The 18675-nt window shown below is 49.6% G+C and overlaps 1 protein-coding gene across 2 annotated transcripts in view; it reads right to left on the reverse strand.

Annotated features, from left to right (window-relative positions):
• Positions 1–11923: 11923 nt before the first annotated feature.
• NACC2 (NACC family member 2) overlaps positions 11924–18675 on the reverse strand; it is a 50019-nt gene continuing 43267 nt past the window's right edge. For both annotated transcript variants that reach the window (XM_063144847.1, XM_063144848.1), the window contains exons 3-6: positions 15982–16149; positions 15062–15167; positions 14073–14170; positions 11924–12758 (exon numbers count right to left, since the gene is read on the reverse strand). In XM_063144847.1, the coding sequence (XP_063000917.1) occupies positions 12259–12758; positions 14073–14170; positions 15062–15167; positions 15982–16149 (872 nt within the window). In that variant the 3' untranslated portion in view covers positions 11924–12258. The remainder of the gene's footprint in view (positions 12759–14072; positions 14171–15061; positions 15168–15981; positions 16150–18675) is intronic.

Below are 18675 nucleotides of genomic sequence, written 5' to 3' on the forward strand. Positions count from 1 at the left end.
AACGCAACAGTGCCTCTGAGGTAGAGAGTTAGCGACCATTTAGCCCAGCCCGCCCTGGGGGCGTCGGCATCTCTAGAGGCCAGCTTGAAGGACCTCCATGAAGGGTTTGCAAAGGAAGGCTCCTCGAGAGTAAAGGACTCTTTGTGTGTAGGGCCCTCCTCGCATGGAGGACTTCTTCCCAAAGCCTCTGATGTGCTACAGCCAAGTCCAAGGCGGCACTCTGGGAGCCCCATTTTATACGCTCTCCGTTCAGCTGTGCCGCTTGCTGGAACTATACATGATTTCAGCTCCCCCCGCCTTGAAACCTTGCTTTCCCCCCGGGGCTGATCTCGTGTGCTGCTGACCTCGGGTTCCTGATATGACCCTGCTGTTGGACTGCACATTTTTTCCTAGACGTTTGCTCCAAGGCCAACAAAGCCCTAGCAGGACAACTGGATGTCCTGCTATGTGAGGTGATGGAAATGTTCCCTGGGTGAGGGAAATGTTGCCCTCCTGGAAAATACCTTGCCCCCCCCCTCAAACCTAGCAGCACTTGGGTGTATAAATAAAAGAAAAACAATTAACGTGTACGCTGAAATCACTCAGGAGCGGAATGGAGGCCTTGTCCGAGATGAAGAAAGTTATCAAGGCATCAAACACTGAGGTGCAGGCAGAGAGGGTCAAAACTGGAGAATTTGACACGGTGAAGAGGAGAGACAACGTTCCAGGACGTAAAATAATAATAATAAAAAAATAAAGTCTTATTCCTCGGATTAGTCTCACCATCTCATAAAGCAAAGCCAAGAGTTTGGGAACAAGCAAACAAAACATTAGGAATGGAGAGAAAGGAAACTGAGATTATAAAAAGATGGAATTGAAAAAGCCAAGAAAGAAAGACGAGGCTGATGCGTTGCTAACAAATGAAATATGGGCTTGCAGTGCTGCAGTTTAATACAATCTCCTTCATAAGTCATCAGCCTGGGCTTAATTTATTCACGGCAAACATTTTAATGCAGCATCATACATATTCATGCCGAGGCGGATTGTTGTGCTAGAAAACGCTTGCGCCGTTTCAAAGACTTATGCGGCCAGCTCGCCCCGCTGCCAGCCAGGAAATGTCTTTCGTGTCCAAATGGGTTTCTAGGGACAGGAGGAGGATCGGGGAAGCGGCTATATACGGAACCAGGGCTTGGATCCATCTAGCTCAATGTTGCCGACACTGACTGGTAGCAACGGGTTTCAGGCAGGTGTTTTTCCAGCTCTACCTGGAGATGCCGCCGGGGATTGAACCTTTTGTCCATAAAGCAGGCGCATTTCCACGAAGCCCTGGCCAGCAACGCTCCCTCTAGCCCTGGTAACTCAGAACCACCCTGCTTTTGTAGCAAACTCACACGGAAAGAGAGGGGGTCCATAGGTTTGACATGCCAATGCCACCCCGAGTATCCCATCACCCCCTTCCTGGCAACCCCGGATCTAGAGGAGACCTTGAAGGGGGCTCCTGCCACTGGCCCTAGAGGTTGAGAGGCAAGGGCAGTCGGAGGACCCCAACAGTTGGGGGATCCCAACAGGTTGGACTCGTTGGGAAAGGCTGTTTCCCCACCCTTGCTCCCACTGGCTTGCTGGGCAGGCAGGGAGCCAGGAGGCTGTAGCACCTCCTGCTCCTCCTTCTCACCTGATCCAAAGCGAGAAGCAGGTGGACAAGCAGGTGGTGACGGCGCAGAGGAGGAGCAACTCCAGGGAGCTTCTGGCAGTGGGCCCCTGCTGGGATCTGGGCCCTCAGTAGATGCCCCATCATGCCGACCCTGAGTGCCAGCCCTGATTCCACCTTGAAGTCAGCCTACTTTTAATAAACAAGTAAACAGTTTATTTTCCCTGCCTTTCCACTTTCCTCTGGTGCAGGAGCTTGGAGTCCAAGGCTTGAATTCAGCTTTTTAGGACATTGTCGCTCCACGAAACCGTTTCTGTTCCTCTCGCACTGCGTTTAGAAATCCCCCTCCTTGCCTTTACGAGGAAATCATTCATTTCTCTTTTTATTCCTGCCACAGATCATCCTACGTTTCCCCCCCGCCTGTTCTCCCCTTCGCCCCCCCCCCCGCCATGACAATGCTGCATTGCCCAAAGACCTAATTTTGGAAATGGTGTTGATAAGTAATCAGTGTGAAATATTGGAGCATTGGGGGCCGACGGCGTCTCGAAAACACTGATGCCTGCAAGAAAAGGGAAACTCTGATTATAACAACTCATTTAGGATAAATCAGCTCCGAAATGGTGGCTATAAGTTTTATTATGCAGACATTCGACGTTATGGAGGGTTTGGCCGCACCGCCACCGCCACCACTTCCCGCCTTCTATGCACAGGGATGGAATGAAATAGCTATATGGTTTGGGGGCAATTTCTTTTATTTTTATTTTGGGTAACTAGAGGGAAATGCAACTTTGCAGCATTTTAACGGCCCATTTGGTTGGGTAAACAGGCAATAAACCGACAGTTACTGCAGCCATTTTGTTTGATGGCTAACACAGGTCCTGGCGATCGGCTGCGAAACATGAGCCCTGACGACCATTTATCCTTTATGTGGCACTTTTACTATATACGCGCCTGTATTCTCCGATCACTGAGGGTGATGGAAACGCCCATTCGGAACTATGTTTTGAGACAAGAAGGCACTAAAGTCCAACCCGAGTCCCTGGTTGTCGTAAGAGGCAGCAAACCCATCATCCACACGGCTCTCTTGGCTTTGCAGCGTTCAGTGAGACTCTCTGGAGACGTCACTTTCAAAAGAATTATGACAAAGGATATTTCAAAATCCGTAACAGATTCACACGACTTCGGATTTCTATGGATTCGACCTACAGTTTCAGCAGCAGGCCAACTATTCTCCCGAGTTGTGTGGACGTGCAGACGATTTATTTTCGTGTTTTTTTTAAAAAAAAGGCAAGATGAAGAAGAAAATCCTCTGCTGCTCGGATGTGGGGTTCCCATTTGCAAAATAACAAGGGCCTGCCTCATAGGGGCGTTGTGAGCAGATAGGTGTCGCGGTTCCTGATCAACAAAGGGCTTCGATTCCCCCAGGACAATAAGTCTTGCAGGTTTCATTCAGACGTCTCCGTCTGGGCTCAGCAGCCTCACCCAAGAGATGTGTTGGGTCGCAACTCCATCATTCCCAGGCACCTAGGAAAGAGCACCAGTTGGATCAGGCTGCTGTAGTCCCCTTGGGGCAGAGACCGTGCAGCTTGGTCATTTGGTGCAGCAGCCTGGCAGTAAATAAATGTCAAAGCATCAGTGTGTGTGTGTGTGTGTGTGTGTTGTGTTCTGTGTGGGAAAGGGAGGTGGCGCAACAAACTGAGACCCCATTTTTTATTGACTTTATTATTTTGTAAATGTGAATTTTACAAAGCATTTTTATCAGTCATGATCACATTCTCCTTTTAGATGGATATTTCAACCCCACCCCACCCCACCCGTTCTTTTTCATTCTATGAAAACAGCTATGACCACACTTTGAACTTCGGGGGAAGTGGGGAAGGAAGGGGGTCCCCTCCCCACACACACCCTCTAATTCATCCGCTACAGCCATGGCTGTAAAGTAACAGTCTTGAGTTAGTATGAGAAATGGCACGTAAATAACAAAACGGAGAAGTAAATTTGCATGGCTGAAACAAAATGCCGCGGCACTGCAAAATCGCCCCTATAGCGCTGGAATTATTATTATTATTATCATCATCATCGTCATCATCATTATTATTTAACAGTCATGAGTTACAGTACTAAATGGATCCTTCAACGTAAGCTCAACAGAACCACCTTTTCCTCTTAAGCCTTTTCTCAGGCAATTCCAAGGATCTACACTTTCTTTGCTAGCCTAAAGCTTCAAGTTAAAAATATTATACATTTATGCTTCGACTAAGCCTTCATACGGTGAGGATTTCCCCCCCCCCCCCCGCCTCTTAAAAATAGTATTGCAAATTTTGGCTGCCTCCCTGCTCCGGAAGCTCATACGTAAAAGTCACAAAAGTGCAAATAATGGATAGGAACAGATGAAGGAGTTTGGATGGAGTGTTTTAGAAATGCAATGAGTTGGCTTCTCTCCTCTCACCTTTCCCCCACCTGCAGCACTGGATTTCTTTGGCTATGAGAAAGGCATACTCTAGGGGGGCACCTCAGTTTGGGAGCAGGGGCACGTGTGCCCAGTCGCTCCCGCAAAACAGTGACTGCGGCGACCAGGGAAGGTGGGTTTCGTGGTGGTTTTATGCCCTAAATCTCCGTGCCCAGAAGCTGGCATCCTGCAACTGTCATGGCCAGTGAATGGGCCGTTGGCGCCCACGGCGTTATGCGGACGTTGAAAATGCTGCTGCAGAGGAGCGTTTACACTGGTGACTGCTCAGAACGAGCACACAGTCTCTCGGTTAGGGGCGGTTGACTATTTGGCAGAAGATTGGGGTCCTCTGTGGGCCCCTCCCCCGCACTGAGTTCCGCCCCCTGACCTGGAGGCTGTGGAGGAGGCGGGGAGAAGACTCCCATTGTTATCTCCAACCCATCTTTGGAGATAACAAGGAAATTCCCCTTCATGCTGTTCCTCTTCCCAATGGAAATACAAAAGGATTGAGGGGAAAACATTTGGTCCTTTGCAGACCTCTGTGATCAAAATCCTGTGGCTCTTCTCAGGGGAGTTCAAAGAAGGGAACTTGCATTGCTGAGCATTGGTAGTTTTTTTTTTTTTTAAATCAACATTGCATTCAAAAAGGGCTTAATCCTTGGCTTGCGCTTTCCAAGCTAAAGCAAAGTTCTGTAGGTAAGAAGATGAACGAAGAGAGAGCGTCATTTATTCAGCGATGGGAACGTCAGTGAAAGTTGCGGGAAAGGGGGGAAAATGCCCGTGGCCACGTGAGGCAGGAAGACAGCTACGTTTTGTTCTCTACAATACTCCTGTCGACATCACGGAAAAGGATACATTTCTAGCCGGGATGCACACAATTAAAATGAGAGGGATAGAGACAGAAGTGTTTGCACGTAACGCTAAGCCATGTGTTAACCATGGCTTGTTGCTTTTGCCATGAATTGTCTTGCAGGCAAGCAAACCACCGATTGTTTTCCATACCTCTGGTTTGTTTCAGCTGCAACTCCCATGATCCCTCACCACTAGCCATACTGGCTAGAACTGTGGGCCGAGATGTCTGGAGGATCAGAAGTGTCCTGCCTCTGTATGAAAGGATCCCAAAGCAAGGGGATATGACAAGAATAGTCCTTAACATGGCATGCATCCACATGTGACACTAAGCCATGGTTTATGTTAGCCATGGTTTGTTGCTTTCACCATGAATTGGCTTGCAGATGAGCAAACAAATCGTACTGGTTTGTTTCTCTCTGGCCCATTCTGTCAACCTTCAGAATGGTTTCATGTTCAGGCTGCTCTGGCTGAGTGCACCTCTGATTTAGAGCGGACAACAGCACAGACAAGCCAGGGATAAGCCACGGTTCTGGGTTCAGACATCATGGAAACCATGGTTCAAGCAAGCCAGAATTCCTAAGTCAACAACAAACCATGGCTTCTATTTGTGGTTTATAGCTGGATAACAAACCATGGTTTATTGCAGGGATGAGTTCAGACACAACAACCTGGTTCTCACGTAATGACAACCCAGAATACGGCTTGAGTATGGGTTGTCGTTGAATCATGGGCTGTCATTATGTATGAACCCTGCACTATGGTTTACTGTGGGTCGCTTGCCACAAACAACCCAGAGTTCACAACCCAAGAGCAATCCATGGGTTCTCTCCCTGGGTTTCAACAAACTGTGCCATCACTTAGAATTATGTGCAATCCATGGGTCCTTTTGAGTTCTTGCAAGACATTTATGGGCGGTTCCTTCAACGATTACAGCGCCAGGGCTTTCAAGTTCCTTAGCTGGAGAAGTAGCCGTGCGTTGGGGCCATTCTTCTCATTTGCCCTGGTTCCCTTCAACAATTTAAAGGTAGAATGAGTGCCCGTTTCAGTCCGAGCGAAAAGAGGAGAGTTGGCTGAGCAGCTGTAAAAGACGGGGCAGATGTTTTGGCCTGCAAATGCCACCATCTCACACCGTTGCCTATTCTGGCTCGGACGGGCGTGCGTTGTGGACCACGCGGTCTTCATTAAGGGATCTCAAAGCAGGGAAGTGACCAGAATATGGCTCCCCATTGCCTTGACTTTGCAACAAGATTAGATTTTGGGAATCTTCTTCCTTTTGGGGGGGGGGTGTGCTCCAGATTTTGGTTTAGGTGGGGGGGGACACCCCCCATTGAAATTGCACAGCATTGAGCATGGATTAGATCACACAGCTTTTAAAAAAAGCCATGCTAATCTACAAAGGAAGAGTAACTTTAGGTGGTGGCTGTTTTTCCATTCCAGAAAGGAAGGACGAGGAGGAAGAAAGGGATTTATTCCTATACCATAATGTGTAGCAACCACTTAAGTCCATCCATGTTTCGTTTTACAGCTGTTTTCTTCTTTAAAAGGTGCTTGATATAACTTTTTTTTTAATATATATATATTTATATATATTTATATAATATACACATGTAATATTGCTAACAGTCAAGCATTAAGAATAAAGGTGCAAACATACCATAAATACTTCTGCTCCCGTTTCCTTTCCTTTTTTTTCCTTTTCTATTTTAGGTCTACAGGGATCCGATTTCTATTTCACATTATGTATTATTACAGTCAGAAAGCAGCTCCCAGACTCTAAGCGACATGTCTAACAATATTGTAAACTGAGGGACGACGGGAGGGGAAGCGTTGCTTTCGATCTGATCTTTCTTTCTCTTTCTTTGATCCCCCAGGGAAACAAGTTATCGAAAAAGGCTAAGGCACTCAGGAAAGCCTGATCATTATGGGCTTCATTCTCACTTTTACATTCTCGTATTTTCCCAAGGATTAAGGTGGAAAAACAAAATAATAATAATAAAAAAAAAATCAAAAAAAAAAATCTGCCTCCCCGTTTGGGAAGGATACAATCATGGCCCACAGATCGCCCGGAAATATGCCGCAAATCGTTCAAATGCGCAGAATAGTTTTAGTGCAAAATGCTAGCCCTCATCTGGAAGATAAGGAAATCCCCCCTTCACAACCTCCCCCCCCCCCAAATAAACCATTCACATTTTTCAAGTTTACCTACAGCTTTCAATTCCCCCCTAATCAGAACGTAAAAAGAAACAACAGAAAACGAAAACCGAAACAAAAATTTACATGAAATTGTGCTCTGTATAAAAATATATCTTAAACTGTGCAACATGGACACTCTCTTCAAATTTCTTTTCTACGCCATTCAAGTATTTTTCTTTCCGTCCTGTCAATTTTGCTTCTTCTTCTTTTTCTTTTTTTAAATCGGCGGGGCTCCCGGCACAATGAGTGCGCTTTGTACGACAGTGACTTTGGGAAGGGGGTGTCCCATGAGAAAAGACCCGCCGAGAGAGGGGAACACGGGTTTAAGATGGACGTGCCCGACGTCACGGCTGGCTTGGGCCAAGCACACGGGCCTTCTTCCGTCGCGCTGATGTAAGTCCCCCGAAGAACCGAGATGCAGAAATGGAAAGAGCATCACTTTCGCAGGGTGCTCTGGCCGGCCGCGTGAAGGTCCGGGGCGGGGGGCTCCATGGGACTGTGTCCCTCCCAAGAAAAGTTACAGAAATCCCAAAGGCCTCTGTGGCTCTGGGAAATAGTTCCACTGGTGAAGCCAGTGACACAGAGGCAAGAGGAATTCTCTACACCTCTCAGGGCAAAGGCTTCCAGCGCTCGGTCACTGGTGGTCCCACCCCAGCCCACTTTCACCTTCTTCGGAAATTCCCAAGGATGCTTTTAGCTTTAGTCATTTGGGGGCATGGATCAGGGATAGGGGAATTTCATGCAGGGGGGTGTATAGGATGAGTAAGAAGGAAACTTCAAGTATTTGCAGACGGAACGGCTAGGTCTCCTTCTGACGCCTCATGAACTGGATGGCAAAGCAGAGAAAAGCATCCCGAACTCAGCACAGTCACCAAGTCGGGACGTCGCTTTTCGGGAAGCGGATGGCAGAGACGCTGCCTGGGCACCCATGGGGGAAATCCCGGTCTATAAACTGAGCTTCTTCCGAGGGAGTCACGCGCTGCATTTTTCACACATGGGTGTATGTATGTGTGTGTCTGACCCCAATACCAAATTTCAGACTCAACCCGGGGCGTTGCTAGGCACTTCGAAGATCCGGCCCGCAGGATACAAATCTGCATACGCTTTGCAGATGCTAATTGATCTCTCCCTCTATACACCGCCTAAGAAATCATTACTAGGATTTGTTCACGTTTCAGAGAAGGCAAAGCTTGCAGATTAATTTCTCATCCAAATCGCCTCCAATAAAGTAAATTCTTCAATTAAATCAGCAGTTTCTGTTCAATTATAATTAATTTGCAATCTCTCGCTGTTGCTTCTCCCACTATGCTCTCTCCTTCCTGGAGGATAACTGCCCCAGCTCATGAAATTAAGCTTAGGGGAAAAAGCTTCCAATAACACCCATGGATTTCACACACACCTTGAGCTTGATTGCCATGCCATAGAAGGGGGTGGTAGGATTGAGGGAGGGGTTCCAGCATGTGGAGAAGGGTCAAGCCTCCCCTCCCCAGCAGCGACACCCCTTGAAAATCGTTCCCTACACAGTAATTGTATGATAGCACTCTTCAAAGACTTCAAAGGTTGTCACACAGAGGTGGTCCAGGATCTCTTCTCGATCCTCCCAGAGTGCAGGACACAGAATAACGGGCTCAAGTTACAGGAAGCCAGATTCTGGCTGGACAGCAGGAAAAACTTCCTGACTGTTAGAGCAGTACGGGAATGGAACCAGTGACCTAGGGAGGTGGTGGGCTCTCCCACACTAGAGGCCTTCAAGAGGCAGCTGGACAACCACCTGTCAGGGATGCTTTAGGGTGGATTCCTGTGTTGAGCAGGGGGTTGGACTCGATGGCTTTGTAGGCCCCTTCCAACTCTGCTATTCTTTGATTCTATGATAATTAAGCTAAGAAAAGAAACTTCCATGGCACCAATGGACAGTTGGGGCCCTGGGAAATAGATCCTAGGCTTAGCAACGCCCATGGAGTCAAACATTCTGAGATATGAGGGTGGACATACTGGCCTCCTAATAGGTCTGGGTGTCAAATCAAAGATGGGATTCTGAAATTTGGGGTTGGCTGCGAGGCAGATCCCAGAGCAAAGAAAGTCATCCCTCTTTGCTCTTCTGGCAAAAAAAGCAAAACCCTTTTAGGCATTAGAAGAGCCGCAACTTTGTTGGCAAGCAGTGCCCTCTGACCTCACCCCAAACAAGGCCACTCGCTCCAAACACCCCCAAAATTGTCAGTAGAAACAACACGCCACCCTGCGCCGCTTCCCCCATCTGGGGGCTCACGCAGACCCCACCACAACCTGCACCGTCGTTCGCACACAGACCAGCTGCCTTTTAGCCTCGACCCACCATTTCCAAATTCTGCTTCGTATGCGGCTCCTCTCGGACGCAGAGAAGAACCGGAGCGCTTCCTAGCATGCAAGCGGCCGGACAGGTTTCCTCTTTGGCCTGGGTGCATGTGGCAGAATCAGTCTGCTCCAGGCAAAAAAAGAGCGTTTGTGCTGCCATTGAGCTCCCTGTCGGATGCGGCCCAAACAATCAGAATGGAAAAGCGCCCCCCACACACACACAGTTTCCCCACCACCACCTCTACCGTCACAAATTTTACACCATCTCTCTCTAAAAGGGAGAAGCCAAGCATAAAAATGCCTTATGCTACAACTAAAAGAGATTTCTCTCAGTTCCCCCACCCTCGCTTTGTAAACCGTGCAATTTTTTTAAAAAATAAACAATCAGGGATTCAGGAACTACAAGAACCTGCGGCAGTGGCAAACGCCGTATCTCGAGAATGCCATTAACAACGGTTCTCTGCAATCACGTTTCGAAAGGGACACAAACCGTGGTATCTACCCGCAGAAATGGGAAAAGCACGAATCGAGAAAAGAGGTGTAGAGTTAGGCGGCAAGTTCTCTCCGCCACTAGCACCTTTTAGCTTGAAGACTACTGTTGATGCCGAATGGATGGCAAACGTGGAAGTCAAGGAGGCACCGAGAGCAAAGCGCAAGTCATAGTGGGGTGAGAAGAGCTAGCTGGGGGCATGCGCCATTCAAAAATCTTGGTGTTTCCCTGCTGTCTAGATCAGCAGACGCTCCTTCGGAAACACCGGGATTAGACAGAATCTGAAATCCTCAGGCAACTTCTTTTTAGACCTTCTAGTTGGACACCCATTTCCTTGCAAAGCCTGAATTATTTATCATCCTGGCTGGGGATGATGGACAGAGGCAGCCTCACCACCGCCACGGAAATGACGACCGCCTTAGAACGGAAGAAAATGCATATCTGCATTCCAAGCTAGTCCCTACAATAAGCTTTCTTCAATGTGATGCTCTCGGTACAATCCCCAGCAAGGATGGTCACTTCTCTAAACTGAGGGGGATTGGCGAAAAGGACGTTGAAATGGGGGACGAGGGGCCACCTCTCTCCAGAATGCTGGGGGCGGGGGGGGGGGTGTTTCTCAAAACTACAACAGAAGCTCAGCTCCAAGCTGGGGGAAGAGGTATCAAAACGGCCAACGCGGCTCAATGGCAGCAAGTGGGAAGCGATGTGCGTTGGGGCAGGGCGTTCTAACTTCACATATAAGCTGATGGGATCTGAACGAAGGGCGACTGGCCCAGAAGGGGGCCTTGGGGTGGGAAGTTCAAAGAAAAGGTCACCCCAGTGTGCGGCCGCTGTGAGAAAGGAAGATTCCATGTTGGTGATCATAAGGAAAGGCTCCTGGGCTGGAGCGAAGGGCCGGGCCTGAAGTCACGTTTTCCTCCATGGGAGTCATTTTGGAATGTTTTGTGTGGTCACACACAAGTGGAAGACAGTACATACTCTTTGGAACAGAATCGGTGATCCTGGCGGCGCCTGACCGGTTCGGCGGCAACGTGTGCCACGCGCCCCCCTCAACCCGCGTCATGCCAAGAGCAGCCTTCTGCAGGAAGGCATGGTGTCGGAAGGGATCACACACACCGGCCTTCCAAAAGGACCCAAGCAGAGATGCTCCTGCAGGGCAAAGCCAACCGGGAGGAGAGGAAAACGAAGCGGCCGCAAGAGGAATCGAAGCCCCGGCACACCGCGGAGAAGTGGTGGAAAGCAGACAGCGAAGGAGGGGGAAGCAATGAACCTGCGAAGTGGCAGAGTGGCAGAGGGGCATTTAAGACGTACCACCTGATCTATGCTCTGAGCACAGCCCACGAAAGGCATCTCCGGTTGAGTTACCGCCTGGACGGACGCCCGGGCAAGACACCCTGTGGAGTTCAATTGTGCGCGTGCAGAAGAGGGGGTGGATTCAGATTCACGCGGGAGCAACCGTGCCGAGGGAAGTGGACTCGCTCGCCTCCCCCTCCTCACAAGAGCCATGAGAACGGGACCCAGAGTGCCAGGGGTCCCTGCGGAACAGGGCGAGCGGTGGTGCGCGTGGGTGTGTGTGTGTCCATAAATCAGGCGGAGGGACCTTTCGCAAGCAGAGACCTTCCTCTCATGGAGGGCGGACCCTGAATCCGACCCGAGATATTCCCGGTGGCTTGGGCCTGGCTGTACGCCCTCTTGTCCACAAGTAGCACAAAAAGATCCAAGCGATGGAATTGTGCAAACGAAACGAAACCCCAGAACAACGGCCGATACGGCGCAGCCTGTTCCATGACCTCCCTCGCTGACCCTGCGTCGGCCTCTCGCCGTCTCTCGTACCTTCCGGACTCCTGCGCGCCTCTTTACCCAACGGGGGTGGGTTCCTCCCGTCCTCTTTCCCTGGAGGGGAGCGTAGTATTGAGCTGCGAAGTATGGGGATGACGGAGCGGGATATCGTCCCGCCGTTCCGAAAATAAACGCTACCATCTTCTAGACTAACCTCGGGAATTATTATTTTTCTTTAAAAAAAAAGAAAAAGGAAAAAAAGAAGAAGAAGGAGCCCAGGGTCCGTTTGTTCACTGCGCGTCGGCTGCCTTAGACCTAGAGTTGCTTACAGTATAACGAATGTGATATTTTCCTTCATAAATCTTAACACGCAAGCAGAATAAAAATCACATTTTTCTCAGGCAACAGTAGCAGTTCAGTAGGTAAATGGTTTGATCACATTTTTTTTGTTTTGTTTTCTGTTATTAATAACGCATGCAAGCAACTTTAGTATTATAGATCCTTCGTCGGTCGCCGCCAAAGCCATCCCGTCCCCTTTCATAAAGCCCCTCCGTAGGTACCCTCCTGCCGTCTCGCGGGAGTTTCCGGCCGGCTGGTGGAGCCGGAACCGTCTTCGAACGGCTGCGCGGGGCTTTGGCTATCCGAAGCCATCGTTTCAGGGCCGGCGGACTCCTGGATGACGGACCCGGACCCTTCGGCCTCCTCGTTTGGCTCAAACAACGGGCCGGATCCGTTGCTTTGCTCGACAGTTACGGTGTTAGTTCTCAGGGCCACGATTGTCCCGGAATCGCCCCTCCGCTCTGCATAGATGCGCTGTTCAAACATTTGAGCGGCGGAAGGCTGGAACTCAGGGTCCAGGGGCACGGCGTTGGTGGTAGAGCCCATGACGGAGCGGTACATCTCCATCCCCTCTGGCAGCATGGACTTGATCTTTGGAAGCCAGCGCTTGCGAACGCGACGGGCGTTGGTGCACATGTCGGCCGCGATGACATTCATCTCGCTCTCCTTGAAGCTCGGGGCAAAATTCTGACAATACACTGCAAAAGACAGGGAGGCATTTGAGCCAAGGCCATTCAGAGGCAGCGGCTGGGTGTGTGTGTGTGTGTGTGTGTGTGTGTGTGTGTGTGCAGGTGTTGGGTCAACTGTGCAATGGGGCTGTAGGATGTAGCCATCCGTGTTATCCATTGATGTATCTATCTATGGGGCTCAAGTGACAGGAAGCCAGGTTCCGGCTGGACATCGGGGGGAAACGTCCTGGCTGTTAGAGCAGGTCTTGGTATTTACTGTGTTATCTGTACAGCACCATGTACATTGATGGTGCTATATAAATAAGTAATAATAATAATAATAATAATAATAATAATAATAATAAAACGTCAGGAAAAACGTCCTGACTGTTAGAGCAGTATGACAATGAAACCAATGACCTAGGGAGGTTGTGGGCTCTCCCACACTAGAGGCATTCAAGAGGCAGCTGGACAGCCGTCTGTCAGGGATGCTTGACAGAAGAACTGGGCATGTTTAGCCTGGAGAAGAGAAGATTGAGGGGAGACATAATAGCACTCTTCAAATCCTTAAAAGGTTGTCACACAGAGGAGGGCCAGGATCTCTTCTGAATCCTCCCAGAGTGCAGGACACGGAATAACGGGCTCAAGTTAAAGGAAGCCAGATTCCGGCTGGACATCAGGAAAAACTTCCTGACTGTTAGAGCAGTACGACCATGGAATCAGTTACCTAGGGAGGTTGTGGGCTCTCCCACACTGGAGGCCTTCAAGAGGCAGCTGGACAACCACCTGTCAGGGATGCTTTAGGGTGGATTCCTGCATTGAGCAGGGGGTTGGACTCGATGGCCTTGTAGGCCCCTTCCAACTCTGCTATTCTATGATTCTATGATCCAGGGATCGCAAGTGTATGTTGATAAACCAAGGGGGTGGGTGGAGGAAAGGGGTTTTGGCTGGAGGAAAAGAGGCTCATAAAAAGGAAGACTCCAGGCTGAATGAACCAACCAACAAAACATGACTTAAAGACCTCCCTTCTCCGAAATTTTTGCGGACGCTTTGCAGCAAGTCAGCCCTCCCAAAAGACTAAACCTACGAGTTGTGCGGCCCAAACACGGGATTTTAAGACTTGGGGTGCAGGTTTAGGCAGACAAGAAGTCCTGCAATTCCCCGGCCAGCAAATTTGTAGGGTTTATTTCTGTCTAAACGTGCATAGGATGGCGGTCCTTAAACGCTTTCTTCAAAGGGGTCTTTCGATTCTGATTTTCCTTAAGGAAATATTCCGACCCCTCTCGTCTCCCCTCGTCGCCTCCACCCTGGTCTGACTGGGAGAATCCTCCTCGCTTCACTTACGTTTCACAGCGTTAAGGACACGGCTATCAAGGGGCTTTCTGCTGGGGTCGCTGGTGGAAGACCGGATGCCCGTTCCGCAGCTGTTGGCCAGCGTGTTCCTGGTCCGGGAGAAAGTGGGAAGCAAAATCTCAAGAGCACATTCTGGGGGGAAACAACGCAGCCCCCCTCCGTGCAACCAGGATCAAAGCGCAGAAGAAGGAAGAACCCATTTCAGGAGGGAGGGCTCCCATTCCATGGAAGACCCGAGCAGGGCCCCGATGAGGCCTGTGCCCCCTCCGGGTCTTGCAGGGTAAGAGCAGGGTATTTAAAGATGATCTAGGTGTTTCGGACTTCAGTTCCCAGAATTCCTGGCCATTTGGTTGTGCTGGCAGGGACTTCTGGGAGTTGGAAGTCCCAAATATCGGGAGATTTAGGTTCCGCCTGCCCGATCAAGGTAACGCGAGGATGGGGAACCTCTGGTCCGCGTGCTGGATGGGGTCCCTGGGAGCCCTCCTCACCCCCACCATCTGGCTCGCAAGCGTCTGCTGCTGCTACTGCCAATCGCTGATCAACAATAAGAGGTGCTCAAAGGCCTTTAATCTTTAAACCCCCTGCAAGAATCTGAGCTGCGCTTTGCAGTCCCGAAAGCTGTTGCTTTCAGCAGCGAACTCCTGGTGGGGAAAATGTCCCACTTGGTACAAAACACATCTGCTCAAGCCCTCTTTGCTTTCTCTGTCCGTGGCCCCGCCCTGTTCCCGTGGCCCCGCCCACTGCTGGAATGGGGCCTTGCCTGAGACACTTTGGCTCCCTTCCACTCCCACTTGCCTCCTGGCCCCGATCCACCAGACATGTCTGGAGGAGATCAGCAGGCTACCCTGGGGTCAGCTCTGATTTGCCAAACGGCTCCGCCGCTGCTCCTCCCCAGAGGCAGGTCAGCGGGTCTTCCGTCCCTCCTCCGAACCCAAGCCGGCTGAGCAAACACGGAGGCGGAAAAGCCCTTTGTGTCCTACCTGTCAAAGAACGTTGCCAGGAGGCGCCGCAGGAGAACCTTGTGTTTCACACCTGCACACAGATGGCAGTTCATCAGCTGCCCTCGGGTGATGTAAACACCAGAGCCTGGAAAGGAAAGCAATGGAGAGCCGAAGAAGTCACACCCTGGTCTGCACGGCCGGAGCGAGCTTGGCAAACAGGAAACGGCACCCGCTTTCGCTTCGGGTAATCGCGGTTCGGAGCAGCCGAGAGATGAGATCATGGAAGGCACAGCAGGGTCACCTCTACCTCTGGTGACCTGAGAGTGAACCAAGGGAGGGAATTCCGCAACTTCTCTGGCCAGGGCTAGGAAAACGAGGGGTGTTTGAGACCACCGGAGTTCTCCGAACATCCAGCAATGCCAGCCCAGCAACAGCCCATTTTGCAGACACCTTAATCCACGAGTAAAGAGTCAAGAAGATGGAGCCCTGCCCTCTTGACATGTTCGGGGAACGCGAGAGACAGAGACGGAAGGATGGTTCGTTTTAGGGCAGATTCATTTCATGCACCAAATGTATTCAGGTCCGACCAGTTTTATAAAAACACAATTCTAGATTCCTGACTGTCACTCATTTTATATTAGGGGTGTGTGTGTGTGTGTGTGTTTAAGCACCAAATTATTCAGGAGAAATGCAAGGCAGAGGAATTCAATTATAAGGATAAAATTGTGGGTTCCCCTCCACCCAGATCAATAACTCCTGATAGCGTAATTATACAATGTTTAAATAAGATTATTGTGAAGAGGAATTTGTTCACAGCCACAGGGGAAAACCTGCATCCAGAGTGCTAATTTGACAACCAGACACACTCCAGCGATATAAAATAAGAGACTATTCCAGAGCAGAAGGTGGCTTGCAAACCCAAATCACAGCCATGAAAAAGTGTGCGATTGTTGCATTACCTGCAACGAGTTCAAGTTTTTCTCCAGGATCGCCTTCCGAGTAGAGCTTGGGATGGCACCGGTATCCGATCTGGCTGATAAGACTCGCAGGGAGGGCCACTAAATCGCGCCGGATGAGGACACAGGAACGGCTCTCTAATGGCACCTGCTCCGGCTTCTCCTGAGGCACTTTGGGAAGGAACGACAGCAAGGAGGAGGAGCATTAAAGCAGGTCACGCCCCCTTCCACTGGACACACCCCTTTCTTCCAATCATTTGAGGGTTCATTTACTCCACACCCGTTCTAAAACGATGAAATGCCTCTCCTAAGGTCTAGATACTTAGTGGAAGTGAGAACTTCAAGCTAAATTATGCTGGTATTTTTGGCCACGCCCTTTTTGCCTTTGGCCCCTCCCACCACTAGAAGGTGGCCCTCTAGAGCTTCCCCGGAATGGAATTTGGCCCTCAGGCAGAAAGAGGTTCAACACCCGCTTCCTAAAGCCGTCTATGCTGCCTATTCCAGATGCACACCACCACCATGTTACAGAGGTCTTCAGTTTGGCAAACCTTCATGGCAGCTTTCTTGCCCCACCTGGTGCGCTCCAGATTCTTGGACTACAACTCCCAACGTACCCAGCCAGTTGTTGGCTGAATTATGGGGCTATTTCTGATCGAATGGCCCATGTTCAGAGGAATTTTCAGTGCGCAACATACATGGGAAATGCTGCAAACAAAGGCCAGAAGAAGAAGCACCCTGGTGAATCAAATCAAAGGCATCTCTAGTCCAGAAAGAGAGGATGAGAGAGAGAGGGTCAAAGAAAGAAAGAAAGAAAGAAAGAAAGAAAGAAAGAAAGAGCGCACGAGAGAGAGAGAAAGGAAGACAGAAAGAATAAGAGAGGAAGACAGAAAGAATGAGAGAGAGAGGAAGACAGAAATAGTGAGACAAAGAATGAGAGATAATAAGAGAAAGAGAGAGAAAGGAAGACAGAATGAGAGAGAGAGAGAGAGAGAGAGAGAGAGAGGGAGGGAGGGAGATAAAAAGTAAGGAGGCCAGTAGATTATCCCTGAGGAAGGTCTCCACTGCCCGGTGATGGTTCTCCCAGCTTCCAAGCAGAGGTTTCCCCCTGCCTGCACTAGCCATGTTGAGATTTGACCCAGGGATGTTTTGCATGCCCATCTGCAGACGGACCATTTGCCAAATTTGCAACCCTTCGGGGCTCGTCTTTGCAAAAGGTCCGTGAGGACGGGCAGCGCCTCCCCCAGAGGAGCCCTTTGCCTAGGTTTGATTCAGAACTCGCTCCCTCGTCTCCGGGTACCAGCGACGAGAGGAGTTGCTGTTCTTATCGCACATGAAGTCTCGCTTAAGCAACGAGAGGCAGAAAAACATCCCTGCTTAAAGAAACCCCAAAACCCAAATGCATATCATTAGGATGCCGCTGTAACGGAAAACCATGTTGGGGTTTTGTGCTGCCAACGCATTGATGTGCCTGTCGGCGCCACAGGGCTTCTTGAATCTGCTTGTGCTGAAGGGCAAGGTGAACACGACTGAAGAAATCTCAGGGCAGATTGCAGGCTTCTAACGCTACTTGAATTCGGACACGGGTATCAATTTCTGTACTCAACCCCCCCCCCCCCACACACACACACCAAAAAAACCCCACCACGGCCCTCGTTTCCACACAAAGCCGTGGACTCCCTGGCCTCAAAAGACAGTGAAGAACAGGGCAGTGTCCGACTTTTCTTAATGGGTCTGTTTAGAAAATGCCGTCTCCTCTAGTTTCAATGAACAAAGTGATGAATTGTTTCATAATGGATCCGCCCCCCTCTCTCCCCCTCCCACCCCCGGCCGCCACCTTGAGAATGGGTCCTACAGGGCAAGGAAGAAATAATTAAGAGATATACGGGAGATAGCGAACCATGCGCAGAGCACATGGAATTATCCCGCACTCATGCAGGCAGGGGCAGGAGTGCCTCTGGGCACGTGAGAGAGACATACCTGCTGCGTTGTGTGTGTGTGTTTGTGAGAAAGAGAGAACTTGTATCGATCACGTCATCTCTGGTCTCTGTTCCCCAAAGGTAAAAGGCACAAATGTTTTCTACGTGCGTCATTCTTTGACGTCATCTCTCATAGTAAAAGAGGATGTGTGTCTGTCCGTCCGTCCCTCCGAAGGCACTGTAGCACCAAGGCTGTGAAAGCCAGAGACCTGAAACTTGGCACGCCTTCTCGGGGGTGTCTAGGGGAGTGCACCGTGGGGTTATTTTGGTGCTGTTGTTTTTTAATGCATTGATTCATGTTAATTCATTTAAATGTGTCTATGTGCTTGAAGCTTGCAGTAACATCTTCAGTCACTAGGTGACACCTGGCGTTTGTATGTTATGATTTTTGTTAAATTTTACAAGGAATTGGGTTCATTCGATTATTCCAATGGATTTTAGCTTTTGGGCTTTTTTTTTTTTTTTTTTACTTGTGGCCAAAACGGCTGCCTTTGCTTGTTTTCGTAATGTTGCAATGACTTTATGGAGTGTAGATGTGTTAAACATCTTTTGCAAGGTGGAAGATCAGGGTATAAATGTTTTAAATGAGTAAATAAGTAAAATATTGGACCTTTTGCACCAAGGGGATATGAGAGCATGCTATAAATATATCAGACTGGATAACGCAATGCCTCTTGCCATGGAAAAGAGCTATTTTAGGTTAAAAAAACAGTTGCAGGGC

Source organism: Elgaria multicarinata, chromosome 19 (assembly GCF_023053635.1).
Source record: "Elgaria multicarinata webbii isolate HBS135686 ecotype San Diego chromosome 19, rElgMul1.1.pri, whole genome shotgun sequence".
Lineage (NCBI taxonomy): Eukaryota > Metazoa > Chordata > Lepidosauria > Squamata > Anguidae > Elgaria > Elgaria multicarinata.